We start from the raw sequence: 27,694 nt of genomic DNA on the forward strand, positions 1-27,694 counted from the left end.
AGTGAATAGGGATGATAGAAAGAGAATTGATGCCTTTGAGCTGTGGTGCTGGAGAAGAGTATTGAATATACCATGGACTGCTAGGAGAACAAACAGGTTTTTCTGGAGAGGGTGAAACCGGGCTGCTCCTTGAAGGCAAGGATTCTGACGCTTCGTCTGACATGCTTTGGACATGTTGCAAGGAGGGACCAGTCCTGGGAGAGGAACATCAAGCTTGGAAGGGTAGAGGGACAGCACAAGAGAGGAAGACCCTCTATGAGGTGGCTTGATTCAGTGATTGGGGTAATGGGAGTAGGTATGTCAGACAGTGAGGTTGGCACAGGATAGAGCAGGGTTTAGGGATCTTGTACATAGGGTCACTGTGAGTCGCAAGCAACTTGATAGCACATAACAACAACAAGAAGTGATGGATGGTTGGATGTATGGATGGATAGATGGATGCGTGAGTAGACGGCTGAGCAGATAATGGGTAGTTGGATGAATGGAAAATTTATTAATGGATGGAGACTAGATGAGTGGAGGGATGGGTAGACGAATGAGGGTGGGTAGACAACTGCATAAACAAATGGATGGAGGAGGGGTACATAGGTGGGTAGATGGATGAACACACAAGTGGATAAATGGAGAAGATGAATTAGTAGTTGAATGGATGTGTGTGCAGGAGGACAGATCCATAAACCAACAGGTGTGAAGGGAGATGACTGAAGACTAGAAAAAATGTAAAGTTCAGCCCATTTCTGCTACCTGGGCCAAGGCAGCAGAAGGGTCTTGGCTCTTTCAAAGCTGCCCAACTCAAAGCCACTCAAAGCTACCTACACTTTGGTAGGGGGGTCAAGTGGCTGGACAGAACTCACCTTCCAGGATGACAGTGATGGGGTTGGGCCGGAAGCCTTCGCCACCAGGGCACAAGGTTCTGTACTCAGCTGCCAGGAAAAGCAGTGTTGTGAGAGGCTGTGGCTTCTGGATAAAGGCCCGGGGGAAGAGAGGGAGTGCCCCTAAAAACCCCACACCCCTCCACTGCACCTGCTACCTTCTCATACTTCCCCACTTATCTCCCTGGCCTCTTAGGACCAGCAGGCCTCACCCATTCCTGAGGCTCTCTGTGGTCCAGCCTGTTTGTGTATGTATACTAACGTGCTCACTTACAACACCATATTCATAGTTTGGGCATGTTGCTAGGAGACGCTATTCCTTGAAGAAGGACATCATGCTTGGAAAGATGGAGGGAAGGGGAAGGAGAGGGAGACCTCCAACCAGGTGGATTGACATAGTGACTGCAACAATGAACTCGAGTGTATCAGAGATTGTGTACAGGATAGGACAGGGTTCAGATCTGTTGTTCACAGGATCACTATGAGCTGTGTGTAACTTGAAGGCACCTAACAACAACAAAACCACTTACAACATGGGAGCAGATGAATCATGTGGCTGAGAGTGGAAGAGGGAGGGAGATCCTCTATGATTTAAAACCAGACCCTAGTGTGATCAGAAGTTTCTCTGTGAGAGGAAGGCTCTTTGCTCTCGTCAACATGTGTCCCCTTGTTTTATACCTGAGGCCTTGACATATGCTGTTCCTGCTGCATCACACACCCTTTCTACTACTACTCAGAAAACTCCTATTCCTCCTTCAAAACCCTCTTGTTTTGTACCCTCCCCCATGGCTTTCTCTTGTGCCATTGCTGTGATTTAAAACAGACTCCACCCCTCACAGTTCTGGGGACACTGGTTTGTGGGTGAGTTGCAGGGCACAGCAGCTGTGGCACATTCTTATATGGGTGCCCAACTCCTAGAAAAAGGCTCAGAGGAAACCAGAATGTTTGTTAACTGACTCAGTGAACACACAAACACATGGAGAAGTATTTGCAGAACAAGACCTGAGAAGCCAGCCCAACGAGGACCTGAAAGAATGCACTGACTCAGGAAGAGCTCCTGTCCCTCCTACTCAGTGTCCCTGTCACCACAGCCCCTCTCACAGGAGTGACCCCAGTCCGTGCCCCCACCCCAGGAACTCACTGGTGTTGGCTATGGGACACAGCTCACAGGGGTTACCCCAGGCCTGCCCCAGGGAGCAGCAGCAGGATGCTCGGGGGATGCCCACCCCGATCTCAGCACCGCAGGAGAGACCCCCATCTCCTCGGTCATACGTGTCCAAGAAGCAGTTCCCAACTCGAGGGTCTAAGTGGGCAGAGCAGAAAGGGTGGTCAGTGAGGAGTGGAGGAGCCCGGAAGCCTGGGCATGCACACGTCTGTGATGAAGTACATGCACGCCCATGGTGACTGCATGGGCCAATGATCACGTGGGCACATTAGTGTGCACATTTACACGTGTGTCTGTGCACATGTGACTGTGTGTGACTGTGCAGGTGAATTACCATGTATGTGGCTGTACAATTTAACCTGACTCGGTGTGCATGTGATTCTGTGTGTGAAGCTCTGTGTGTCTGTACACAAATGACCACGTATGTTAGTGTGTGCATAGTCCTGCATGTGTGTGGTGCACAGGGTCTCAGAAGTGCACGTGACTCTAGCTGTGGTCCACAGGAATTTCAAACACACAGACAAGGAACCCCAGCCAAAGACAGCCAAGGAACATGGATGTATGTTCCAGGGGCATGAGGTGTAACCGAACAGGGACACAGTGGGCCACTCTGGCAGGGGCCAGCAGATGTCCTATCTGTCAGGGCCAGGTGTATCTGAGCAGGCTGGGGCCTGTTCAGCCACCTGACCCCGGAGCCCTGGACAGAGCTGAGCACAAACTCACCTACACAGCCCACCCTGTTGGGGTTCAGCTCAAAGTCCGGGGGGCAATTGCAGAGGTAGCTGCCGGGGGTGTTGACACACAGTCCGTTGATGCAGTTCACGGGGTCCGTGCACTCATTGACATCTGACAGGGGAGGGCACCGTTACCTGGAATCCTCCCCCAGCCCCCTGCCCTCCCCATCTGGCAAGCGCAAGTCCTTTAGGAAGAAAGCCTGAGAGGACAGGACCCCCGGAACCCTCCTGTACTTGTCCAAGCCCATCGCCTCCTCACTCCATTCCACCTGGCCTTGAGGTTTGTACCCTGGAAGCTCTCTCTGCCCCTGATACCGAAGACCCACCTTACAGTAATAACATTCGGAAAATGCTTCTAAACCAGAGTTCGGCAAACCACAACCCACAGGCCACATCTGGCCCTCCTCTTGGTTCTGCTGATAAAGCTTTATCGGCAGGCAGTTGCACCATGTGGTTTACACATTGTCTACGGCAGGTTAGGCGTTAAGCAGCTGTGAGATAGAGACCCTCTGGCCCTCGGAGCTGAAAACATTTGCTCTCTAGTCTTTCCTCAAGAGAGTGCCCTGATTTCTCTTTTGAAAATAACAGGTGAGAAGCCACTGTGGCCAGAGGAGAGGCCATGGGTGGAACAAATGGTTAGTGGACTTGACTGCTGACCGCAATGTCAGAAGTATGAGGCTACTTCAGATGCTGGCCTGATGGCAGTGGGAAGGAATGCTTGGCTAACTACCTCTGAAAACCCAGCCACCGGCTCCCGTAGGGAGTGTAGTTTCAATGTGACACACGAGGAGGCGCCATGAGTGAGAACTGACTTGAAGGACTGATGCACTGGGTGGGGGAGGGGCCCTCTTCCATTCATTCCATGACACCTTTTCAGGTGATGAGGAGAGGCAAGCAAAGCAGGCAACCAGGGAGGCTTCTCCAGGAGGAGAGCTGAGAAAAGAGAACTCCTCCTTCCCCTTGAAAGGACAGGAGGAGAGGGGTGTACCCACCCCCTCCCCTTGAGCCCCACCCGCCAGCCCGCCCACACCTGTGCAGTTGACGCCACTCCGGTCCAGCTCGTAGCCATCATCACAGACACAGCGGAACATCCCGGGAAGGTTCTCGCAGCTCCCGAACATGCAGAGGCTCCGGAGCGTGCACTCATCCACATCTGCAGGGCCCCTGAGGTCAGCCCACCGTGCTGCAGCCCACCTGCCTCCCAGTGTCACCCCCAGCCAGGCCCTGCGCTCACCCTGGCAGGCCTGCTGGTCCTCGGTGGGGCGGAAGCCCATCTCACACTCACAGAGGTACCCGCCGGGGACATTAAGGCATTGTCCGTTCTCACAGAGGTCCGTGTGGCCTGCACACTCATCCCTGTCTGGGGGTCCAGGGTTGGGGGGTGGGGAGCTGGGATCGGTTGTGCTAAGACCCCTGTGGGTTATCAGGAGCCCTGAGACCCTCACCATTGCCCTGGTCTCAGGGGCAGGCAGATGGTCTTGGACATTCAGACCCCCTCCATCTGGGGCCCCAAGGGATGGACAGCTGGCCCTGGACACTATCCATTGGTAAGCTGACCAAGTTAGGGGTGGACAGCCTGCTTTGGACATTCAGACTTTATCCAAAGAGATGTGGCAAATTCAGGGTCACCCCAGAAGGTGAGGAGCTGGCCCTGAACTTTGAGACTTCACCTAGTGGACAGGTGACAAATTTGTAGTTCCAGAAGTGGGCAGCTGGCCCTGGACACTCAGCTCCAGATATTTGAGTCCCTTCCTTTAAGCAGGTGACAGAGTCAGGGTCCCAGGGAGTGGCATGTGGCCCTAGCATTCTGAACTCCTCAGGTGGGCAGACATATGACCAGACAAGGAAACAAAGTCAGGAGTCCTGCTCAACCTGACTCCAGCCCCTCGACAGACAGGGAGCTGGTCACTCAGAGCAGCCCTGGCCACTCAAGCTCCTGGGACGGCCCCTGCCCCTCACACTCAGAAAGCTCTGGGCGTTCAGAGTCCAGGAGGCAGCCCCAGTCCCATGGGCTGAAGCTGAATCCTCTCTAGCTCCTTGAGGTGGCAGGTGGGTGAAGGTGAGTTGGGAGGCATGCTGGCCACCATAGAACCAACCCTCCAGGCCACCCTCTGGGGCCCCTGCCCGCCTGGCCAGGTCTCACCATCACAGGAGAAGCCGTTTCCAGTGAAGCCCTCGCGGCAGGCACAGTGGTAGGAGCCAGGGGTGTTGAGACAGGTGGCATGCAGGCTGCACTGATGCTTCTGGAAGGAGCACTCGTCCAGGTCTGCAGAAAGGGGGGCCAGGAGCTGGTGGGTCAGAAGGCTGCAGGGATGCAGGTGCTGCCCTCCCACTCCAGCCTCTACCCACCTCGGCTCTGCCTGAAGCCCTACCCCAGGCACTCACCATGACACCTGAAGCCGTCCCCCACCCAGCCTGGGTGGCACCTGCAGCTGAAACTCCCGGGGACATTGAGGCAGGAGGCATGACTGTCACAGCTGTGTCTCCCCAGCTCACACTCGTCCACATCTGAGAGGAGAGGGACAGCATGAAGGGACCTGTCATAGGAAGAGCAGGACCAGGGCACTAGGCATGCTCGTGAGTTCTGAGTCTACAAGAAATAAAGTTTTGGTAAGAGTTTGGGGGGCTTGGTGCTGTGGCAGCAGGAAGAGTGAGGACCAGCCAGGAGAGAGATAAGCCAGGGGACCCAGCCCTGCCCTGGAGCCCAAACCTCAGCAGCTATGACTCCCAGCAACCCTCAGGGAATGGTCTAACATGACAGCATGAGAGACTTAGGGTAGATAGCAAGAGGAAATTATCTGAGCCCTCTCTAAGCCACTGTTTGCCAGTCCTAGTCAACCTCTGGACTGTTCTGATGTCACTTCATAGTGAACTACTACATAGTGAACAATGTTCCAGCTGCTTCTTGTTTTGGCTTAAAGAAAATATCTTAACATTGTTTTCCCATCAATACTACAATATCTTCAAAGTGGAGGATCTGATCCTCTGTTAGGCAACAGTTGTTTCCAGTCTGCATTAAAATAACTATGTGGCATTTTAAAAACTTGCTCTGCCTGTAGCACTTATGATCACTGATCGCCAGAGTTGCAAGTCCCGAGAAGTGCAAGTGGTTAATGTGCTCTACTGGTAACAGTTGTTACTTGAAGTTCATCCAGTGGCACCTCGGAAGAAAGGCCTGGCAATCCACTTCTGAAAACCAGCCATTGGAAAGCTTCTGGAGCACGGTACCATTCTGATCCATGTAGGGCTGCCCTATGAGTGCGTCAGACTCTAGAGACCCTTCCTAAGTTGTTAGAAATGGGTGTGCCCTTCTTCCAGAATAACTAATCAGCTGCTATGTGGAGTTGAACCCACCTATGGGGAACCTAACTAAGTGTGTCGGGGGGGTCCTCTGGTGGCTTAGTGGTAATGAGCTGTGCTGTCAACTCAAAGGCACACGGTTCGAGTCCACCAGCTGCTCTGAGGGAGAAAGATGGGCAACCTCTCATGTGATGGATAGCCTCAGATTTACTAGAAAATTTGAAAATTCGCCAAAGGATCTGTTATAGGCTGGTTCCAACTCAGTGGTACATAAAAATGTATGCCAAGAATTGGGCTCCTGTTTTCAAGCCTTTGCTCTCAGTTTTCTTTTGGAAGCAGGTCTCCAGGTGTCTCTTCTGAGAGGCCTCCAGGTAGGTTCACCTTGAACTTCGCTCTGCAAAGCAGTTGGGCACTTAACTGTTAGCACTACCCAGGGGTCAGGAGGTCTTCAGGGTTTCATTCTGCCCCTGCTCGTCACCAGTGGACACCCATAAGAATGATACCTGTTTGAGCTCCGACCCCGGAAAAGAGGAACAAGCCCACGACCCTGAACTGGCCCCTGGGGGCTTGGTACCTGCACTCCACCTAAAAGCCCACAGCTCACCAGAACAGCCCGCAGCCCCCTTCCTGACGACATAGCCCAACTGGCAGTGGCAGATGAAGGACCCCTTCATGTTCTCGCAGTCCCCGTTCAGGCAGATGTGGGGGTTCAGGTCGCACTCATTCACATCTGTGGGGGGAGAGGGTTCGGTGCTGTGTGGAGGGACATGGGGTTTGGTATCAGCCCAGCTCTGTGGAGTGTTTGAGCCCCACATAGCCTCTGCTGAGGTTCTAGGGGATGTTTCCAGATGGCAGTTCCCTGAGCCCCTTAAACCCACAGGGTTAAACAAAATTACTGGATTCGTCCATTGCAGGACTTGTCAGAGCCTTGATGCCAACGCGCCCAGTGAAACCACAAAAGGGGTGTGGAGTTGACACTATTTCCCAACTGTCTGCGGTCCTGGGCTGCTTCTGCTACCTCCTCACAGAGACTGCCGTGAGCTGGGACTCTGGAATGTTCTGGGCTGAGCAACTAACTCTTCACAGGAGGTGAAAATTCCACTTCCTGGTCTCAGCTCTGCTGGATGGTCTCCCCATGTACCACTACGATCAGGTGAAGTGGGGACCCCCACCTCATCCTGTGATGACTTGCTCTCAGGTGTGGACAGAGACCACCCTCCCAGCATCCCAGTGTCTTCAGGCAACTCACAGAACAGAATTCCACCTGTTTCCATCTCAGGCACTCTCATTTGCACAAACCCGCTTGGCCGCGCTGAGGTTAGAGGTAGACCTCCCTCCTTCCTCAGCCCCAGGCAGCGGGATGGGACACAGAACCCCTCTGTCTGCTCTCTTTGTACAGGGCAGCTCAGTGCAGGGCAGACCCTTCCTCTGTTGGGGAAGGTATGAGCTTGTGATGGATTAAATGGGGTTAAAGTCTTAGATTCCCATGGCTGCCCATGGGGCTTGTTTGGGGAGGTGGGAGTCTTTCTTTGGAAACATTTATCAGTTAGGTTTATGGCAGGTCATAGAGGGCAGGGGGTCCTAATCCCTTCTGAGTTGTGTCTTATAAAAGGGAACAGGTGTAAAGAGGCTGAGGAACAAAGGGGAGGGGGCAGTAGCCTCAGCCCTCCCAGGGAATTAAACAGTCAACACCCTGATTTGGACCCCAGCCTCCAGGACCCTGAGCCAGCAAATGCCTGTCCTCCAAACCCCAGTTTGTCAGAGCGGCCCTAGGAAATGCAGACGGTTCAGTAGTTGAAATCGAAGGGCAAAAATTATGGGTGGGTATACCACTGTGGACAAGACTCTGTGGGTTTTAGGAGGCAAGCTCAGTGCTCTGATGGCCCCCGGAGCTGACTGCCACCTGGACCCCCACAGGTGTTTCCCAGTGCTGCTGGGGTTGCTGCCGAGGCAATTCTGGTTGAGAGTTGCGGTGCCACCTCCCTGATGCCACCCTGTCCTCACCAGCACACGTCCGCATGTCAGGCGTGGCCACGAAGCCATCAAAGCACAGGCAGTGGTGACCGCCGGGCACGTTGGAGCACTGGCCCCCATCACAGACATCTGGGTCCTCTTCACACTCGTCCACATCTGGGGAGCAGAGGGCTTGGATGAGAGCGCACCAGGTCCATCCACAGGCCACGCAGGGCTGTCTGCGCTTGGCCAGTGTGGAGCCGAGGATGCTACCTCCTGTTCCCACCCCAGGAGGGGGGCCCTGCCACCCACCTGCACAGGCCCTGCCGTCGGGCATCAGCGAGTAGCCGTGCCCACACCTGCACTGGTAGCTGCCCTCGGTGTTGACACAGCTTCCATCACACCCACCGTTTCGCACGAGGCATTCATTGATATCTGTGGTGGGTGGGGCCAGGATTGGAGTGAGGATTGGGGCTGAGGTTAGGGCTCAGGTTGGGGTTGGGGTAAGGCTGAGGTGAGGGGCTAGGGCTGAGATGAGGGGCTAGGGTCGAAGTAGGGAGTAGGGATGAGGCTAGGGGCTAGGTCTGAGGTGAGGGGTAAGGGCTGAGGTTAGGGGCTAGGGTTGATGTAGAGAGTAGGGATGAGGTGAGGGGCTATATCTGAGGTGAGGGCTTAGGGCTGAGGTTGGGGGCGGGGGCTAGGGCAGAGGTGTGGGGTTAGGGCTGAGGTGAGTGGTTAGGGCTGAGGTGAGAGGCTAGGGCTGAGGTGAGAGGCTAGAGCTGAGGTGAGAGGCTAGGGCTAAGGTTAGGGGTTAGGGCTGAGGTGAGAGGCTAGGGCTAAGGTTAGGGGTTAGGGCTGAGGTGAGAGGCTAGGACTAAGGTTAGGGGTTAGGGCTGAGGAGAGAGGCTAGGGCTAAGGTTAGGGGTTAGGGCTGAGGTGAGGGGCTAGGTCTGAGATTAGGGGTTAGGGCAGAGGTGGGGGCTTAGGGTTGAGGTTAGTGGCTAGGGCTGAGGTAAGGGGTTAGGTCTGAGATTAGGATCTAGGTCTGAGGTTAGGGGTTACGGCTGAGGTTGGGGCCTGGGGCTAGGGCAGAGGTGAGGGGTTAGGTCTGAGGTCTGGGGCTAGGGTGAGGTGAGGTGTTAGGACTGGGTTAGTGGCTAGGGCTGAGGTGAGGGGCTAGGATTTAGGGGAAGGGCTAGAGATGAGGTTAGGAATGAGGTTAGGGATGAGGTTGGGGTTATATATAGCTGAGTTTGGGCCTGAGGTCAAGGATGAAACTGACAATGGTGCTTGGCAAGGACTGAGGGTGGGGCCCCACTGGTGCATTTCTGGGGCATGGATGGGGCCCCAAGCTGACCCCCTACTAAGCTGAGGGGATTGATTCTGGCCATGTAGTCTCACCCACGCAGCCCTGGCGGTCAGGCGTGCTCTGGAAGCCAGCATGGCAGGTACACTGGAAGGCTCCGATGACATTGACACACTGGCCATGGGGGCACAGGTTGACCCACAGGGTGCACTCGTCGATGTCTGTGGGGACACAGCAGAGGGAGGGGCCAGATGGACAAAGAGGCTTGGTCCCTCCTGTTTGTCATGAAGGTGACCTTAAGAGCCACCCAGATCATGTATGAGAATGCCTGCCCTCCCACTGGTGGTCACTCGCTCTATGTACACACATTCACACCTAGATATACACAACCTTGTGTCTGCTCACATTCACACACAAAGACACTCAAGTCACATAGACACAAATTCACATCCAGGCGTACCCTCACAGCCAAGTGCACACTCACAAGCATCCATTCACACACAGACACACAGGCCCTGTGTCGACAGATCTTCTGCCTCAAACTGTCTCATTTGATGCCTTGACCCCACCCTCACCTGTGCAGACCCCCCCCCGCACACCCAGGTCCACACCCACACCCTGTTGCACGCTGCTCTAGGCTCACAAACATTCACTCACTCCTTCACAAATACACTTGCCCAGGTGCCAGCAGACACACGCACACACTTGTGTAGATACACATATGCACATTTCCACTAACATGGTCCCCATTCCTCATTACACTTCGTACAGACTCACTCACATCTGTTCTCCCACTTGCACACTCACCCACAAACACTCCCCCAGTCTTGTCCATGCAACCACTCCTCACACTCACAGACAGACATGAGCAACCTCTCAGGTCTGCACTCACACCCACCACACACAACGGCACCCCCCCCTCACGCTTGCACCCTCCCACGTGTGCACGCCGGCAGCATGCTCACCCTCACAGGTAGTGCCCTCAGCTGTCAGCGTGTATCCTGTGGGGCAGTGGCACTTGTAGCTCCCATCTGTGTTGATGCAGCTACCACCCTGACAGAGCAGTGGGTCCCGGACACACTCATCCACATCTGGACGTGTGGACAGAGAGAGCAGGGGTGAAGACCTTCCCAGGGAGATGATGTGGCCTCTGGAAGCTTCCTCCCCACCACCCACAAGAAGACAGGAGCTTCCGACGGCTTGGGGTCTGGATGACTCAGACGAACTGAGTATGAGCTGGGAGAATCAGGAACAGGTCAGTTGGGGGTGGGGGGTGAGGAAAATGAGAATTCTCAGAAGAACCAGGGATTCAAAGTGACACTTCTGCTGGCACTGAGAAGGCCTGGCGGGGGTGGGGGTGGGGGCTCTCATAGGGCACGTGGGAAAGCAAGGCTAGAGTACCCTGCAGATACTAGGGCAAGGAGCAGAAAACCGTGTGCCTCCTATCTCTCAGGCCACCCCAGGACCTTGGCACGTGCCAGTCTCTCTCTAGGATGGCTCTTTTGGCACCTCTTGTACTGGGTCTATTCACTTTTCAAACACCTGAAGTCCCACAAATAGAACAGGTGTCCTGGCACCACCCTCCCCTCATCCACGTGGTCCTTTAAATGTTCCTAGGAGGGACATTTCCCATTCATTTGGAGAGGTGGTTCATTATCATCTGTCCTCCCTCTACCACAGGGAGATGGGAGCTAAGAGGGTGGTATTCCATCTCTCAAACTCTCTGCAGAGCCTGAGTTCAGTAGATACACGCAGTATTGTTGTTTCATGTATTAAAAAATGGGTACTATTTAGCCTAGTTGGAAAAGGAATGCCAGCATTAAAAAAGAAAATATATGTAAATAAATAAAGGACGAATTGGAAGTAGCGAAGAAAAAAGTACTAGCTATAGGTGATCAGATGGACAACAGTAACTCAGAAAGAGACATGAGCAGTGAAAGGGGCAGGGAAGTGGTGGGGAAACAGGGAGAGCTTAGGAAAGGTGACCATGAAGGGGGCAGAATTTGAAGAATGTAGTCAATGTCACTGAGCTGCACATGTAGAAAATTGTTGAAGTGGTGTATGCTCTTGTTGTTGTTATGTGCCGTTGAGTCACCTGTGACTCATAGCGACCTTATGTACAACAGCCCTAAACTCTGCCCTATCCTGTGCTAATCTCACTATCTCCGACACACCTATCTCCATTACCCCAGTCACTGAATCAATCCACCTCATAGAGGGTCTTCTTCTCCTATGCTGTCCCTCCATCCTACCAAGCATGATGTCCCTCTCCAAGGACCGGTCTCTCCTTACAACATGTCCAAATTATGTCAGACAAAGCTTCAGAATCTTTGCCTCTAACGAGCGGCCTGGTATCACCCTCTCCAGGACAAACTTGTTCATTTTCTTAGCAGTCCATGGTATATTCAACTCTCTTCTCCAGCACCACAGCTCAAAGGCATCAATTCTCCTTCTATCCTCCCTAGTCATTGTCTAGCTCTCTGATGCACAGCAAGTGATTGCAAAGACCACGGCATGTATCAGGTGCACCTTAGTCTCCAGACTGACATCATTGCACCTCAGTACTTTAGAGAGGTCTCTAACCGTAGACTTTGCCATCGCAATATGTCTTTTAATTTCCTGGCTGCTGGTGCCAAGAGTGTTGACCGTGGAGCCAAGAAAAAAAACTGTGAACAATCGTAATCTCTTCACCATCCATTATGATGCTGCCAATTGAGCCTCAATCCATACTGAAGACTGCAGTCCCTGACCTTCCACAGCAAGTGCGCTACTGTATCTATTTTCAACTCTTCAAAAATTAATTTTAAAAAGTGAGTAAAAAAAAATACAGAGTGATGGATAGTCAGAGGCCCAGTAAATGTTCATGTTTCCAAAGCTTCTTTCCTAGACTCTGCTTCTACCACAGTCTCTCCAGGAGGCCCTGCCAACAGCCATACCCATGTCTCAGGCCTGGTGCCTGAGTGCCAGACCTGGGGGAACACCACCCCACATTCCTGCTGGCTGGGATCACAGCTTCTCCCACACCTGCTCCTCCCCTCATGTCCAGCACAGCAGTGTCCTCACCCCTCACCCCTCTATCCTGCATTCCTCCTCCCTGGATGCTCTGTACCCTGGAGTCCCCCACCTATGCAATTCTTCATCAGCAGGAAGTTGTTCTCATAGCCATGGAAACACTGGCACTCAAAGCCGCCCGGGGTGTTGATGCAGGAGCCCTGACCACACAGGTCCGGGGAGATGCGACACTCGTCGATGTCTGGAGGACAGGGGTGTAGGATGGGGTCATGGGCCAGGAGGGGTTCTGTCTGTGCACACATGGGACACAATCTAGGGGTGTTATCTACCTACAGGAAGTGAGTGGTCTGTATTGTAGATACGAGGGGGGCATGCTGAGGGGTCTACATGGAATGTCAAGAGGGTATGGGATGGGGACAGGGTCTGGGTACATCATGGGGTGCAGGCTGAGGAAGTGGAGGATCTGTGCACAAGAGAGGTCTTCATGCCTACAGATACGAGGGGCTGCCTGGGGGCCGCAAGTTCTGGACACAGGGAACAAAGACGAGGTCCTGAACGCCTGGACAGCCAGTGGGAGCCCCCAGGTCGCCTTCCCACCCCTCCCTTCACAGCCAGTCACTGAGGCCCAGAGAGGGGATGGCCTTCACTGGGTCATACAGCAGGTGGAGTCCGTGGGGGGAGCCCCATAGATCCAGCCCCTGGGCAAGGTGGGATTTACCTGTGCAGTTCCGCTCACGGGCGTCCAGGGCAAAGCCCCCCGAGCAGGTGCAGCGGAAGCTGCCCACCGTGTTGCGGCAGGAGCCGTGTGTGCACAGACCCGGGAACGCTCTGCACTCGTTCACATCTGGGGACCGAGTGTGCAGTGGCCTCAGTCTGCTGCGCCACCAGCGGACCCCAGGCCACCACTGGCCTCTCTCAGCTGCTCCTCCAGGAGCTGGGAGGGAGGCCTGGGTGGGCAATGGATGGCCAGTGGCTCTGACACAACTCACCTCCAGCCTTCACGTAGAGGGGGGCACCCATCGACCCTCCTCTTACTAGTAGGTCACATGCAGACGCCTAAGCTGCCTGCTCAGTCCTGATGGGTTGTCTCTGCAGACCCTTTAGAGGACCACTTCCTAAGGCCCTGCCACCCCCGTTCCCCCGATCAACCCACTCCCCTGCCAGCTGTTTAGCTCTTGCCATAGACCCCCACCCACTCCTGACTATTTCCTCCCCTTTGGGAGCCTCACCTTGCAGGCCCCGCCCACCCCTCCCCTCCTGAGGAGGCTCACTCTGTAGGCCCCGCCCACGTCAGTTACCCCTCCCCCTCCTGAAGCTTCTCACCCTGCAGGCCCCGCCCACCTCAGTAACTCCTCCTCTCTTCTGGTGGCTCATTCTGCAGCCCTCGCCCACGCCAGTAACCCCTTCCCCTCCTGAAATTTCTCACCCTGGAGGCCCCGCCCACATCAGTAACCCCTCCCCCGCCCAAAATTTCTCACCATGGAGGCCCCGCCCACTGCAGTAACTCCTCCTCTCTTCGGGTGGCTCATTCTGCAGGCCCCGCCCCCTCCCAGTAGCCTGTCCCCTCCTGGAGGGCTCGCCTCCCCAGGCTCCGTCCCCACCCCAGGCCCTGCCCAGTGCACCTTTGTAGAAGGGCTGCCCAGACAGGAGGTCCCAGCTGGCGAAGCCCAGTCCCCGTGGGCACAGGCTGGCGAAATCCGGGGAGCTGGTCCCTGGGCACGCATCGCACTGGGTGCCCCACGCAGCCCCGATGGAGCAGCAGCAGACGTCCATGCGGTACTTGCCGGGTATAGGGGCCCCACACTCATCGTCGTCCCAATGCAGGAAGCAGGGCTCCAGGCGCACGTCTGCACAGAGGGTCAGTCACCAGTGCCATCGCCACGACTACAAACGTGGGCAGTGCCCACCCGAAACTTCTCCCGGCCTGGTCAACGGACTGCATCCTATCTCCTCTGAATACCACCAGAAAGCTTAGCCCCTGCTGGCGGTCACGGCAATAATAACATTGGTTGCTATGTTTATGATGTGATGTTCCTGCATTGCTGTAAACTCATCAGCCATTTAATCCTCAGAAATCACACCTAGAAGAAAAGCCTATTATCACACCCATTTTACAGGACAAGGCACAGAGCCGTTAAGTAATTTGTCCGAAGTCACAGAATTTATAAGAGGCTGAGCTAAAGTTCAAACCCAGAAAGAGGCAGTCCAAATTCAATGTGCTCATCCTTCTAACATCCCTCTAAATGGCTGTCTTCTCAGCACCAGAGATGGGGATACAGGACAGGAATTGACATGTTATGCATAACCTGTGGGACAGCTACTTATTTTTGCAAATAAAGCTTTATCAATATGATCACATCCATTTATTCATATGTTATCTAAGGCTGCTTTTGAGTCACGTGGCAAGCTGCATAGCCAGAAGAGACCATCTCCCTCACAGAGTCAGATGATATCTACTCTGACCCTTTGTGAATCCACAGTCAAAACCAACATAAGCATCAGTCAGTCAAGAAATCAAACAATGGATTGCAATGGCAAAATCTGCTGCAAACAACCTCTTTAAAGCATCAAAATGTCAAAGATGTCACTTTGAGAGTATGGAGTATCTGACCCAAATCGTAATATTTCCAGTCAGCTCATACATGGACAGGACAGGCAATGGCTAAGGAAGACCTGAGAGGAACTGATGTCTTTGGATGATGGTGTCAGTGAAGAATATGAGCTATACTATGAGCTGCCAGAACAAATACATCTTGCTGGACCGAAACACAATCAGAATGCTCCTTAGAGGTGAGGACCAGGAGACTTGGGCTCACACACTTGGGAATGTTATCAGGAGGGACCAGCCCCAGGACACATGCTCAGTGGAAGCTCAATGAAAAAGAGGAAGAGCCTCCGTGAGATGGACTGACTCATTAGCTGCAATGATGGGTCGAAACACAGCAGTAATTGGGAAGATGCTGGGGGTTGGATTAGGGAATGCTTTGTTTTGTTGTACATGGGATCACTATGATTTGCAACTGACTTTGTGGCATCTCCTAACAGAAAATATCTGCTAATTCCTGGTCTACTCACCACTGGACCAATAGGCAACATCACAATAGATGGAGAAGAGAGTGACGTTCAAGGTTCTCATTTTACTTGGATTGATAATTAACATCTCCAACAGCAGTTAAGGAACCCAGAGACGTGTTTGCACTGGGAAGATATGCTGCCTAAGACCTCAAAAAAGTTCCAAAGAACAAGGGTGTTCGTTTAAAGAGCAAGGTGTACCTGACTTAAGCCAAGGTAGATGAAATTGTTTCGTGTGCATCTGAATGTTAGTTAGACATGAACAAGGAAGACCAGAGAAGAATTGATGTCCTCGACTTGCGGTGCTGGTAAAGAGTATTGAATATCCCCACATGTTGTAGGATGTTGGGGAGGAAGGGAGAGGGCCTCTGGCCAGGACAGATTGCCCAAGCTCCAGATAAGTACAAGTCTCCCAATGGCCTTTAATATGGGATAGAGAAAGCTCCCCTGTGTTTGGCTGTACCGGCTTGAGAAACCTCACCACCTGGGAAGACGGCTGCCGTGGCATCTGTTGAGCGTCTGTTGGCATCTGTTGAGTGGTCTGCATGAGGCTGAGGTTCTCCTAACCAATCTGCATGTCCCACATCTGTAAGCCCACCCTACTCTGTCTTCCTATTTACATGTTTGTATATAAGTGCACTGCAGATCCCAATAAAATTGAGCTGGATTGACTTTTTGATCCTCTCCCAGAGTGGTGTATCTCTGTCATGCTTACTCCCATCAGGGTGTTGTTGTAGGTTGCTGGCAAACAGCGACACCCACAGACTGCCAAAAGTACAAAGGGAACTCCATCTTGGAGGAAGTGCCACCAGTGTGCTCCTTAGAGGCAAGGATGGTGAAACTTAGTCTCACAGACTTCAGGCATGCTGTCAGGAGCGGCCAGCTCTTAAAAAAAGATATTTTGCAAGGAAAGGTAGGTCAGTGAAAGAGAAGAGGACCCTCCACAAGATGGACTGACACAGGTTGCACAGCAGGAGAGGGCAAGATTCATATCTGTTGTCTAAAGAGTCAGATCTAATTTGGCCAGGATGGGTTGTAACTGATTGACCCCACAGCACGTAACAACAGTCAACCAGAATTAACTCTGTTTCAATGCTTGGAATGATTCCAATGATTATTGTATCTGGTTGCTAACTGTAAGGTCAGAAGATTGAACCTACCTAAAGATACCATGGAAAAAAGGCCTGGCAATTTAATTCCAAAAGTGCAGCCCTTGAAAACCCCATGGAGACCCTGCCCACTTGGAGCTGAGCCCACCCCCATGGGTCACCTTTCTGACAAATGACAGACAAGCCTGTAAAGTGAACAATAACGTGTGCAAAGAACATGCTGTTCAGAACTGTGAGCCCTGTGGCATCAAGGGCAGCATTTGCCCTCAGACAAAGCTCACCTGGTGGACGAGGACAAACGGAAGCTGGGAACCCAGACAAGATGTGGGAAGGGTGCTGCGACACTGAGGGAATGGCCAGTTCATGAAAATGTGGATAAGGTTTTGGCTAGAAAGCGAATTTGCTCTGTAAGCTGTCACTCAACCCATAAAACAAAACAAAACCAGCAGGAAAGCCCTATGAGCACAGTTGGAATGATGCAGACAGGGTGACCAGGAGTCAGAATCAACTCTAGTGGGGGAAAAAGCCCATTTGGCTAAAAGAGGTCAACCCCGAGCCGCAGCCATGGTGGGACCTGCAGTGGCCTGGCCTCCTCTGGACAGCCTTGTTTTCTGGGTCTCCCAAGTTTTCCAGCTCTGGCCAGGTGTGCCTTGGGACCACTTTCCTATCATTCTGCTAGTAAAAGAAACTCATGTTTTTCTTCTCTGGCAGGTTTCCTGCCTTAGACAGGTGTCAGCTTTGGCAGGTTTTACTGTATTATTATACAAGAATTTTCCCTTTTGTGATGATGTTCTTGGGGTGGAGGAAAAATATTTCAACATGAACAGCAAACACAAAGATCTTCCCAAATGACCCCTCAGGCCCTCCTCTTCTTAGCAGGCTGTTCCCTCCAGTAGCTGGGGATCCAGGGCAATGAGATTACAGAGGAAGGCCCACGGGGTCTCTCTCAGACTCACCCACACACAGCCTGCCTGTAGAATCCAGGGTCAGACCTGGGGGACAGTCGCAATGGAAGGAGCCAGGGGAGTTGAGGCAGCGCCCGTTGGAACAGACCCCGGGGAAGACTTCGCACTCGTTCACATCTGGGGGTGGCAAGTGGTGGGGTGAGGGGGAGACTGGGAGCATCCAGGAGTGGGAAGATGCGGGCTTCCCCCCTAGGAGTCAGGAAATCCTAGTTGTCCTTGAGGAGGTCACTGGGGGTGGGGATGTGGCAAGGTCATCCTCAGGGGTTGGAAAGGAGAGCTGGGGAGACTGGGTACCAGGGTGAGAATCTCAGTCTTGGTCTTAAGGTGCAGGGGTTGAGGGGGAAAGGGGTTACCTGTACAGGTGAGGCCCTCTGTGCGTGCGAAGCCCCGGCCACAGGTAGGGTCTATGTTGGGAAAAGGTAAGGGACAAGAGTGACTCTCCATTAAGGTGCAGGGCTCTTGTCCTCCCTGACCCCTGCACCCAGGATTCTGAGGGGGGCTCATTACCCATCTTGCAGGGCTCACAGGGGCTGCCCCAGGCAGCGCCCAGGGTGGCACAGCACTCAGCCCGCAGGGTGGCTCCGTGGAGGTTCGCCTCACAGTGACCGTCCTGCACCTGCAGCCAGCAGGTGCCTTTTGTGCTGTCTGTGGAGGCAGGGAACACCGGTCTCACCTGTTGGGTGCCACCTAGCCTCACACCTCTACACCAACCAAGCCAAGGGTACCAAGCAGAGGGAGGGGTTTCATTGGAGCCCCATGAAGCCAGGCACCTCTCACCTATGCATACAGTCCCTGAGAGCCCCAGCCGGCTGCCGGGGGCACACTCACAGGTGTAGGAGCCAGCCAGGTTCTGGCACACACCGTTCACACATGGGCCAGAGAGGCATTCGTTGATGTCTGTGGGGACAGCCCCCCAAAACTGGTCTTCAGCTGTGGAAGAGGAGCCCTGCTGGGCCAGGGCCCCCTCTTCCCAGGAACATGGGGTGCACAGGTGCACGGGACCATGATTATGCAAATGCGTTCAGATGACTATGCCAGGCACACGTGTACGTGTGTGTGCCCATGCCTGGCAGTGTATGTCCACACCTGTCTGCCTGTGTGCAGGGCCTTGTGAGCACCCCAGTGCGAAGTGAGGGGTGGGGATGGTCATAGTGGGGACTGTCTGAAGGCTGCGTCACGGAGAAGTAGAAGTGGCAGAGGGGGCTGGAGAAGGCAGAGCTTAGAGGTGATAGGATGGGAGGAACTGGCAGCGGGCAGCCGTGCCCCAGCCACAGTAGAGAGGGAGATGGGGTCTGAGAGGAGATATGTGAAGACACTGGTGACCTGGGGACTGAGTAGCACTGGGGTGGACAAGGTCACAGGGCTTCACATGGTCATCTGGATATAGTGTGGGGCAGAGAGGAAAGAGCAGGGACCAGTGGAGGGCTGGGTGAAGGAGGACTGGGAAGGGCGACTGGAAGGGAGTGCTGAAAGGGGGTGCCTGGAAGACAGAGGAGCTGGTAAAGGAGGGGGCTGGAGGAGGAGGGGGTCTGGGTGAAGAGGGGGACAAGAGGAGGAGCAGGGCTGGAGGGGAGCTGGGAGAGACTGTGTGGTTACTGACACATGTCACATATGTCTGTGAAGGTGGAAGATGCATCAACCATGACCTCATGAGTGTGTGCCCGTGTGAGTGTGCCCTAGCGTGTGCGCCGGTGAGTGGAGGGCCCAAGGGTGTCATGGTGTGCAAGTGCATATGATGGGATGGGCATGTATGCTGTAGTGTGAGCGCACATGGGTATAGACGTGTGTGTGTAAGTGTACATATAAGTGTGTGTGATTGTGAGTGTGGGCATATGTGTCTCTGAACACGTGCACATGTGAGTGTTTAATACGTGTGAGTATGTGTGTGCAAATATGTTAGAATGTGTGTGTGTTTACACAGGAGCAACTGTGGATCTGTGTGTGTGCACGTGCAAGTGCATCTGAGTGTGTGACAGTTCTGAGTGCAACTAGGTACAAGTGTGTGGAGGTGTGACTGTGTCTACAAGTGCCTGAAAGTGTGCGTGTCCTGAAGGGCCGTGAAAGTGTGCGACTGATCAAGTGTGGAAATGTGGGGTGTGCACTTGAACACCTGTGAACATGTTTTATTGTGTGGACACAGGAGTTTGAATATGTACATAAATATATTTGGAGGTGTGTGACAGGCAGCGGGGTGTGACTGTCGATGTGTGCGTATGTGTTGTGGTGCATGTGTGTCTGTGAGTGGGACTGTGAGCTTTAGTGTGAAAGTGTAAGAAGGAGTGTGTGTCGAGTGTGTATGTCCGTGTGCAGCATTGTGGGTGTACATGGGTAAATGCTTTGACGCTGCTTAGGTGTGTGGATGTGCATGCGTGTGACTGCAGGCATTCCCGTGGTGCCCGTGTTCATGGCACCCGTGGTGTGCCAGTGGCCCTGTACCTTCACAGCTCTTCATGTCCTGCCTGAAGCGGAAGCCTTGGGGACAGGAGCAGCTGTAGCTGCCGGGGCTGTTCCAGCACCGTCCATTGTCACACAGGAGGCTGTTGAGGGCGCACTCATCCACGTCTGCAGGTGAGGTGGAGATCAGGTGAGGCGGACGGACACCAGGATGGACCTCCTGTCCATCTGTCCGCCCGCGGCACACTCACCTATGCAGTCCTTGCCCTCTGCACTCGCCTCATAGCCTGGGTTGCACACACAGCGGTAGCCACCCCTCAGATTCTCACACATGCCGTTGGCGCAGATGTTGGGGTCCAGGGCACACTCGTTGATGTCTGCCGTGGGAGGGGAGGTCAGAAGCCAGAGGCCAGGACTCTCCAGGTCAGAGTTTCAGCATGAGTTTGAGCCCTTTCCCTTTAAATCAAGATGCTACTGGCAGTTGGTCTTGTATCTGAGAGCTCGGGTGGCTTAGTGGTAAGGAGTTGTGTTGCCAACCCAAAGGCACACGATTCAAACCCACCAGCTGTGAGAGAAAGATGGGCAGTCTCCTCCTGTGCGATCTACTGCTTCTAAAACCTGCTGGAGGGTCGGCTGTGGGTTGGTTCGGACTCGAAGGTGCACAACAACGTTATTTGCACTTGAAGCTGTGCCGTTCCTTTTCTGCAGGGGCCCATCCAGGCCGTGGACTCCCTGACTGGTGAAATGGCTGACACACTTGGCTCCTAACCAAAAGCTGGGTGCCTTGAAAGAAAGGCCTGGCAATCTACTTCTGAAAAAGCAGCCAGAGACTCCTATGAGGCACACAGTGGTCAGGTGGGCACGCATCAGAGCCAGCCCCAGTGGGGTTTGAACTCTGTGCACTCAGAGGGCTGAGCAGCACCCCTGGGCTCAACCCAGCCCCTGCTGGCTGTACCCATTTCTGCTTTAGACAAACCACATCTCGACATCATCAACTGTCTCCTGAGGGTAAGAACTGAAAGAGCCAGTAGGATGGACATTTCCAGCAGAAACTGTTTTTAGAAAATTCATAATCACTAGCGCTCTCAAGATGCTTTCTTTTTGGGGTCAAGCACTGTCCTAAGTACACTGTACACTGAGTAGATGAACGCGTTTATTTCATTCTCCCAGCACCCCTGAAATGGATTCTGTTAGTATCCCCACTTTTGAATGAGAAAACTGAGGCACAGAGAAGGTTATGAACATGCCCAAAGTTATGCAATTATTAAGTAGCAGGACTGGGATTAGAACCTGGGTATCCAGGCTCCAGGATCCTTTAAAAAAGGGGTGAGAGATCTGAAATTGGTGAAACACTTGACAGCAGCCCCAGTGCCTTCCTCCCCCTGCAGGTGAGGTGGGACGGGGTGTGCAGGTGTATGCGTGTGCATATGTGTGTACTTACATGTGCACCAGGTATGTATGGTACCTGTGTGATGTTTGGTGCATGCACATGTGCCCGCACATACACATCTTTGTGTGCACCTGTGCTTTGCATGTACTGCGTGTGTGTGCTGTGTATGCATGCACGCATGCAGGTGTGTGTACATCTGTATCTGATTGACAATCAAGTGGTAAGAAATGCAGATGTAAAAAAAAGAAAAAAAAAGAAATGCAGATGTGCAATTTCCTCCTGTCAAGCTTCAATTTTACGAATAAAGCATTTGGACCATGATCGACCTGGGCACCTGGGGGGCTGCCCGTTCCTGGAGCGCTGGAAAGACCACACAGCAGTCTGCAGAATGTCAGTGGGCACAGGGGGAAGGAACCCAGGTGGGGGAGCACACACAGCTCTCTGACCACACAGGGGGCACCTTCCCTGAAAGCTGCATACTCACCTCTGCCATCCGTGGTGGTCCCCAGGCCGCTGCTGCAGAGGGCCTGGAACTCAGCTGAGTGGAGGGAGGAGAGGGCAGGGGAGGAGAGGTCAGCACACCATCCACTTGGAGCCCGAGCCCAGCCCCAGGCCATGGCCCTCAAGTTTAGACAAGACCCTGGCACCACAATGTTCCCCTCGTGTTACAGAGGTCCTGCAGTCTTTTCTTAGGAAGAGGAGCCCCCACTCGATAAAAGCTGAGACCTCTGTTGCACCCCAAGGGGAAAAACCTGAAAGTGGGACCTCAGAGTAGTTGGGAGCTCACCAGAGTTCTTGGCAGGACATAGCTGGCAGGGCTCCCCAAAGCCATGGTCCAGGCTGGCACAGCAGCACTCGGACTTGGTGACCGCGCCTGGGAAGGGGCGGGCACAGGAGTCCTTGTCCACGATCCCATAGCACGTGCTGCGCATGTGGGTGTCCATGCAGACACGGCCATCAGCGCCCACTGCCAGTCCAGCCAGGCACCGGCAATGGAAGGAGCCCTCCGTGTTGGTGCAGTAGCCGTTCACACAGGTCCCGGGAGTCTGACACTCGTCAATGTCTGCAGGGCAGGTGGTGTGGTGAGAGGGTTGCTCCTTGCACCCCATAGCCCCCCTCTCCTTCTTCCATTTGTCCCCTCTCCCTCCTTCCTCTTATCTCCTTCCCCCGCACCTGTCCATTTATCTTTCTCTTTACCCCATGCATAGCTAAATAGTGCCTCCAAAACTCATGCCCATCTAGCACTTGCAGGAGACAGCCTTCTTTGGAATCAGGGCCTCTGCAGATTGTTACGCACTGAGTTGGAGTTTCTGGGTGGGGCAAATGGTGGACACACTGGGCTGCTAGCTAGAAGGTTTAGAGACTTAAATCCATCCAGAAAAAAAGCCTCGCAATCTACTTCTAAAATATCAGCCACCAAAAGCCCAGTGGAGCACAGTCCAACTCCATCTCAGGAAAGAAAAGACCTGGCTCGAACTGTGTCCTCTCAGAACATGTATGGGAATCCTGACGCTGTGCAGGTAACCCGACTGCTTTGTGAAATGAGTTTCTAACTGTGCAGGGTGGGTCCCAACCCTCGTGACTTCTGAGAGATGAAAAAGAGCTGATGAACCCAGAGGCGCATGCTGGGGAAGACAGATGCCACTGGGAATCACGGTTACAGACTTGACCATGACCTCGCCAAATACATGCTGTGATTGCTAGCCCATGTGACCTCATGTGAGGACGAGCTGCCTTTACTGTAACCAGGGGCAGGGTCAGTGTTGATGGGTCTGGAGTCCATCTCTTTTGAGATTTTTAAAGAGCAAGACCAAGTTACACAAATACTGGCCAGGAGCAGAAGCTCAAAGAGGCAAAGGTCTTGCTCCAGAGTGGACAGGGAGAGAGCTCCCCTAGAACTGACACTCTGAGTTCATCTCTCTTTTCCATTGCACCCCTCCCCTCTCCATCTCCTCCCTGCTCATCTAACTCTTCCATCACACCTCCCTTTCCCCTCTCCCATCTGCCCTGCCCTGGCTCCAAGTGGACTTACCCAGGCAGTACCGGCCGCTGGGTGCAAGCAGGAAGCCAGGTCTGCAGAGACATTTGAAGCTGCCATCCTCATTGAGACATACCCCGTTGAGGCACATGCTGGTGGTGGCGCACTCGTCATGGTCTGGGGACACCGGAAGGGGCTAGGGCCAGCAGGTGAGGCTGGGCACCAGAACTCACCCCACCTGGGGGCAGCCCTGCCCTTCTGAGCAGCCTCTGTCACCCCTCTGGGGCCAAGGGCTGAGCCTCGGAAGGTCCCCTTCCTGGGATATGGGAGTCAAACAAAATGCGGCTCGCAGTGATGTTTGTATATTAATCTGCCAACTGGAATATGAGCGCATCAGGGTGGGATCATGTCCTCATTGACATGTTATCCGCACACAATATACACTCAATACACATTTGTTCAAAAGGAAAAAAAGGAAGGAATGAACAAGGAACAAATGCAAAGTGGAAGAAATCTTCCCTGAGGGAGGACAACTTTCTTGTCTGTCTCCTGTTTTGCTTATCTCTGCAACTTGGGTCTTGGCACCTGATCTGTGCTCAGCAAATATTTAGAGCAAGTTGAAAGAATGCATGAATGAGGAACAAGCCCGCAGAGGAGGAAATACCCCTCGAGGAGAGGATGTTAAGGCAGGTCTCAGCCAGGTGGCTGAAGAGAACTAAGGAAGTCGCTGGGTGCTGCGGTGCAAATAGGTAAGATTCTCAGCTGCTCACAGAAGTGTGGAAGTTCAAGTTCATCTAAAGATGCCTCAGAAGGCAGACCTGGTGATCTCCTTCTAAAGCATTCGCTATATAGTTCTACTCTCACACACATGGGGTCACCATGAATCAGAACGGATTCCAAGCAGCTGGTTTCAGGGCCCCACCCTATTCCCACAGTGACTAAAATATCTATCCAACTGTTAACCAAGAGATTGGCACTTTGAATCCACCAGCTGCTCGGCAGGAGGAAGAGGAGGCAGGCTCTATCTGTAAAGTCTTACAGCTTAGGAAACTCAGTAGGCAGCTCTGCTCTGTCCCACAAGGTCACTATGAGTCAGGAGGGACTTGATGGCAATGGGCAAGGGTGGTGGTCTGGTCTCCACAGAACTACGCCCAGGCAGAGCTTGGAAGATCCACCCAAAGGGCAGGGGGAGCTGCAGGCAGAGGGCGCTGTCCAAGGTGCTGATCCTGCCGCCTTCTGCCCCTGGCCCCATCTGGACACAGTTCCCAGGGCAGGGGAGGGGCAGTGTTGCAGGCCCAGGGGCAGTCACTTGCTGGAGCTGCCTAACAGCATGGTGTGGCCATTAAGGTCCCTTCTTGGGGCTCATGGAATGGATTTATGAAGGGAGGAAGGAATGAGTGATGGGTGGACAGTAGGGTCTGCTGGGCTCTGTGAGGTTAGCAGAGGACATGTGGCAGGGAGGGTGGGTGATGGAGAAGGACTGAAAATCAGAGGTGGCTGTCAAAGCAAGCCAGGGGGTCCTAGAACACTGCCCACCTGCCGCCTTTAACTCACCCACACAGTTCTTGCCGTCAGGCGTGAGCTCAAAGCCCAAGTCACAGACACACTGGAAGCTGCCTTCTGTGTTGATGCAGCGGCCATGGTGGCAGAGGCCCCCACTGACAATGCACTCATCCACATCTAGGGGAGGAGGTGGGCACCCCAAGATGCTTCAGTGTTGGCTGTGGATGCAGGCACTCTTGTCCAGAACTGCCATCCCTGTGGCCCCAAGCACAGTCATACAGACTCAGGGCCCCAGTCAGGAGTCTCAGAGCCTACACCTGGCTGCAACGTAAGCAGGGTTCTCAAGAAGACCCCTGTGACTCCTCCACGCATGCCTGTATCAGTCCCAGGGCCCCCTGCCAAGATCCCCTCATGCCTTTCCCCTTGCACAAACCATACCCACGCATGCCTGCTTGGTGACAGTGGCCTGGAAGCCCCCACGGCAGTGGCAGTGGTAGGAGCCAGGGGTGTTGATGCAATCACCATGGCGACAGGGGCTACTGGTACACTCGTCCACATCTGTGTGTACAGGACACTAAGCCACAGTCTAGGGGGCATAGCCCCTGAGACTACCCTCATTGTTGGACCCTCTATTCTGCTCATCAATGTAGCCCCTCAACAGTGAACACCTGCTTCTCCTGTACCCTCCCGTCTCCCCTCACTGAGGCACCCCCACCACTCCCACCTATACAACTCCAACCCTTCACCGATGCACCCTCCACCATCCTCAACACACCATCCCCTTCAACAATGTGCACCCCCCACACGGCACCTTCCTCCAATGTTGCACTCCCTCATTGTCATACCCCTTCACTGCTGTGCTCTCACTGTTGCACCCTTACATTGCTATATCCTCACTGCTGAGCCCCCTACACTGATGCGTTCCTCCACTGCTGCACTCTGCCCCACCCCCTCACTGCTACACCCCCTTATTGCTGCACCACTTTGGTTGCTGCACTCTCTCTCTCTGCTGAACCCCTCCCTGCCACACCCTTCTCTGCTGCACTCCCTCAGTGCAATACCCCCCCTCACTGTTGGACCCTTCACGCCTTCACCTACTCTCTGCTGCCCCCACGAGTGCACTCCCTCACACTGCACTCCCTCCCTGCTGAACCCCTCCCTGCCCCACCCTTCACTGCTGCACCCCCTCACTGTTGCACCCCTCACGCCTACTCCTGCCCCCACGAGTGCACTCCTTCGCACGGCACACCCTCACTGTTGGAGCCCTACACTGATGCACACCCTCACAGCTGCCCCCCTCACCGATGCACTCCCCTCGCACGTCCTGGGTGAAGCCCGGGTTGCACTCGCACTGGTAGCTGGTTGGGGTGGGCCTGCAGCGGCCATTGAGGCACAGGTTGGTGAAGTGGCGGCAGATGTCAAGGGTCTGGTTGAGTGTGGCAGTGCCTACGGACAGGACCGTGCAGACGTCCACTCTCAGATGGGGAGCCAGCCCTGCTCGGACCCCACCTTATATGCAGGCTCTCCCTCAAGCCCCGAGGCCAGCCTGAAGGGAGAACCACCCAGCCCAGACTCTCTACCTCAGGCTCAGAGAAAACCAGACCACCCTCCCCTGACTCAGAGAAGCCTGGATCCCACCTCAGGTTCAGAAAAGCCCAGACCCTCACCTCAGGCTCAGAGAAGCCCAGATCCTACCTCAGGCTTGGAGAAGCCCAGACCCCGCCTCTGGCTCAATCCTCTACCACTACCTCAGACTCAGAGAAGAACCCCCACCTTCCAGCCTCATGCTCAGAGAAGCTCATGAATCTCCCACCTCACCTCTGGCTCAGAGAAGCCCAGGCTCCCCCTTCAGGCCTAGATCTCCCATCTCAAACTCAGAGAAGCCCAGACCCCCATCTAACTTTGAGGCCCCATTGTAACACACCTCTAGACCACTATACCTTCATGCCTTCTATACAGGCCGTGACCCCTGCACCAAGCCCTAACCCTCCATCTAAGGACTGCCCCCCACCCCAGTCTTCCTTTCAGTCCCTCACCAATGCTGGAATCACTGGGGCCCAGGCTGGGAAACCCCTGCCCATTGGCGCTGTGCTGGCTGTGACGGGCCGGCCCCCCAAGGCCAGGACCCCTACTGGTGGACCCGAAGCCTGTGAAGTGAGGGAAGGGGCCGGGGTAGGAGGGCAGCAGTGGGAGGCCCTGGGTGCACAGTTGCTGGAACTCATCTGCGAGGAAGAAAGCAGGGTTAGGCCAGAGCTCCAGGGCAGGAGGGCAGGGAGGCAGCCCCCAGCCACTCACCGGAGCCCCGAGAAGGGCATAGCTCTGGGGTTGGGCCAGCCGCCCAGCACTGGCCCGAGTCACAGCAGCACTGCCTGCGCGTGTGGTGGCCAGCAAGGCTCCTGGCACATCGGCCACTGATCATCACTGAGAAGCAGGTGCCAGCCCGGTGGTCTGCAAGAGGGTGGTGGGCAGAGCTGGAGACTGGAGCAGGGAGGGGATGGTGGGTACAGCTGGAGACCAGAGAAGGGGGAAGTGGGCAGAGCTGGAGATTGGAGGGGGAAAGGGGTGGTGGGCAGAGCTAGAGACCAGGGAAGGGGGTAGCGGGCAGAGCTGGAGACAGGCGGGGGGGGGTGGGCAGAGCTGGAGACCAGAGAGGTGAGGGGGGGGTGGGTAGAGCTGGAGACAGGAGGAGGTGGTGGGCAGAGCTGGAAACTGGAGAGGGGAGGCAGCTGCAGCCTGTGGTTGTGGGCAGAGCTGAAGACTGGAGAGGGGAGGCAGCTGCAGCCACCAGATGAGACTCAAATTCAACTCCCCTACCACCACCCAGAAGACAGATCTCTGCCTGTCCCTGACTCAGTGTTCCCATCCGCAGAGTGGGTGACCTCACAAGCAGGTTCTGAGGACCCCAAGGGCAGTGTCCAGAGCCTGGCACAGAGCCAAGGTG

The 27,694-nt window shown here is 54.3% G+C and overlaps 1 protein-coding gene across 1 annotated transcript in view; it reads right to left on the bottom strand.

The window, feature by feature from the left end:
* FBN3 (fibrillin 3) overlaps positions 1-27,694 on the bottom strand; it is a 97,915-nt gene that overhangs the window by 45,896 nt on the left and 24,325 nt on the right. Inside the window, exons 8-36 of the mRNA XM_006896336.1 lie at positions 27,049-27,201; positions 26,790-26,975; positions 26,056-26,199; positions 25,192-25,311; positions 24,805-24,930; positions 23,305-23,427; positions 22,060-22,335; positions 21,757-21,810; positions 20,134-20,259; positions 19,925-20,050; positions 18,266-18,385; positions 17,996-18,133; positions 17,842-17,892; positions 17,480-17,605; positions 13,965-14,189; positions 13,061-13,186; positions 12,455-12,583; positions 10,296-10,421; positions 9,426-9,551; positions 8,337-8,459; positions 8,076-8,201; positions 6,676-6,801; positions 5,157-5,279; positions 4,915-5,037; positions 4,006-4,131; positions 3,802-3,924; positions 2,761-2,883; positions 2,014-2,175; positions 855-923 (exon numbers count right to left, since the gene is read on the bottom strand). Of these exons, the coding sequence (XP_006896398.1) occupies positions 855-923; positions 2,014-2,175; positions 2,761-2,883; positions 3,802-3,924; positions 4,006-4,131; positions 4,915-5,037; positions 5,157-5,279; positions 6,676-6,801; positions 8,076-8,201; positions 8,337-8,459; positions 9,426-9,551; positions 10,296-10,421; positions 12,455-12,583; positions 13,061-13,186; positions 13,965-14,189; positions 17,480-17,605; positions 17,842-17,892; positions 17,996-18,133; positions 18,266-18,385; positions 19,925-20,050; positions 20,134-20,259; positions 21,757-21,810; positions 22,060-22,335; positions 23,305-23,427; positions 24,805-24,930; positions 25,192-25,311; positions 26,056-26,199; positions 26,790-26,975; positions 27,049-27,201 (3,825 nt within the window). The remainder of the gene's footprint in view (positions 1-854; positions 924-2,013; positions 2,176-2,760; positions 2,884-3,801; positions 3,925-4,005; positions 4,132-4,914; positions 5,038-5,156; positions 5,280-6,675; positions 6,802-8,075; positions 8,202-8,336; positions 8,460-9,425; positions 9,552-10,295; positions 10,422-12,454; positions 12,584-13,060; positions 13,187-13,964; positions 14,190-17,479; positions 17,606-17,841; positions 17,893-17,995; positions 18,134-18,265; positions 18,386-19,924; positions 20,051-20,133; positions 20,260-21,756; positions 21,811-22,059; positions 22,336-23,304; positions 23,428-24,804; positions 24,931-25,191; positions 25,312-26,055; positions 26,200-26,789; positions 26,976-27,048; positions 27,202-27,694) is intronic.

Source organism: Elephantulus edwardii, unplaced genomic scaffold (assembly GCF_000299155.1).
Source record: "Elephantulus edwardii isolate Elephantulus edwardi_28Jun2011 unplaced genomic scaffold, EleEdw1.0 scaffold00185, whole genome shotgun sequence".
Classification (NCBI taxonomy): domain Eukaryota; kingdom Metazoa; phylum Chordata; class Mammalia; order Macroscelidea; family Macroscelididae; genus Elephantulus; species Elephantulus edwardii.